General features: G+C 45.4%; 1 protein-coding gene across 1 annotated transcript in view; it reads right to left on the bottom strand.

Annotated features, from left to right (window-relative positions):
• Positions 1-396: 396 nt before the first annotated feature.
• The window catches only part of WIPI2 (WD repeat domain, phosphoinositide interacting 2), a gene marked incomplete at its 5' end in the record, with an annotated part of 13,430 nt that continues 12,315 nt past the window's right edge, over positions 397-1,511 (bottom strand). Inside the window, one exon of the mRNA XM_010142764.1 lies at positions 397-1,113. Within this exon, the coding sequence (XP_010141066.1) occupies positions 1,001-1,113 (113 nt within the window). The remainder of the gene's footprint in view (positions 1,114-1,511) is intronic.

Raw genomic sequence — 1,511 nt, 5'->3', positions numbered from 1 at the left:
ATGTCTTCCAGCTGAAAACCTTAAGGCTGTTTAAGGAGCACAGCTGCCGTACTCTGCAGGGGCTTCCCTCCAGCCTGACTAGCTTTGGATAATTTAAAAAAGTATAAAAAAAGGTTATTGCTACTCTGCCAAGGAAATACGATAATCTACAGGAGAGAAAGAAAGCGCATTCTAAGTCCTCTCGAAAAACCTCACAAGCTTATCAGCACTACAGGCAAGAGACACCCAAGACCTAGAGGCGTACAAACGAGAGTCTCCAGCAATTCCTCCGTCATTCCAGCTTTCTTCCTGCAGCAATTCCTTTTCTTCCCTGTAAAGGCACTTTCTGTATTCTATATCCTTACGCAGGGCAACATGTCCAGTTTTCTATCCCAGCAAACAGAACAGTCCCACAAATACACAACATTCAGAAGGAATTTTAATTAACAAAATGGTCCAGGAAAGGGGAGGGAGAACCCAAAGAAGAGAGGCCGTTGCGTTTGAGAGGTTGCATGTCAGTCACTAGGTATGCCTGCAAGCCCATGCACAGGAAACCGTTTGGACCTTTGTCAGTGCAGAACTCATCTCAGCTTCCAGAACCACTTCTCTACTCCTTCCTTAGATAAGCTAAATATTATATACATATATAAAAAAAATACAAACTTGGGTTTGTTATAAAGTGGCTTCTCTCTCTCCCCCTCCTATGCTTGCTTGGCACATGAAGGCATGCAAAGCTGGTAGGCTGAGGGCTGCACAAACAGCAGGTTTTGGCAACAACAACAACAAAAAAAAAGAAATAAACACAGCTAAAATAGATAAGCAAGATTAAAAGCCACTGAATTGAAAACCATATATTTTTCCAATTGTATAGAATTAGAACTACAGCTATGACTTAAAACTGTAAGAGTCTGTCATCCTCTCTCCCAACTCATGTCAAAGTTCATAGCAGCATAACACGAGATTCCTCAAGAAACATCAAGCCAGTGTTCTCTGCTTCAGGAGTGAGTTCACAGGTCACAGTTTAGTCTGTCCGAAGGATCATGGGAGGATGCTCACTGTCTTCGTCCAATCTAAGGGAGTTCGTTTCATCTTCCAGGCAAGCTCCACCCACAGCACCCAGGTCATCCGTATAGGCTGGAGAGAAAGGAATGAGTAGTTGGGAATCAGCAGCACCAGCTAAGCTCGGATCCAAAGTGAACAATTAGAGCTGAAGTACCAGACACGACTTGCAACGGCTTCACTGCCACCCTATGTTTGCTTTTATCATGACTGTGTTTCCGCAAGCCAAGAGCAGTTTATGAGCAAAATGAAACCACTCCGTGTGCACGCAGCACGTCCCTGTGCTTTGGGCAGGCTGATGCTTTCCTTCATCTCCACCCACGGGTTATGGCTCTAACTGCAGTGTTGATGTGAGACGCAGCCGGACCTTCCCGTGCAGCTGGAGCACTCACCTGAGTGCCATACAGAGGTGGCAGGAGCTCCACTCACAGAGCTGCAACATGAACTACACTCTCATCCTCTCCACTTAACAG

The sequence above is a fragment of the Buceros rhinoceros genome, unplaced genomic scaffold, assembly GCF_000710305.1.
Source record: "Buceros rhinoceros silvestris isolate BGI_N320 unplaced genomic scaffold, ASM71030v1 scaffold10329, whole genome shotgun sequence".
Lineage (NCBI taxonomy): Eukaryota > Metazoa > Chordata > Aves > Bucerotiformes > Bucerotidae > Buceros > Buceros rhinoceros.
The sequence above is the reverse complement of the archived record's forward strand: the minus strand, read 5'-3'. Positions and strand labels throughout refer to the sequence as shown.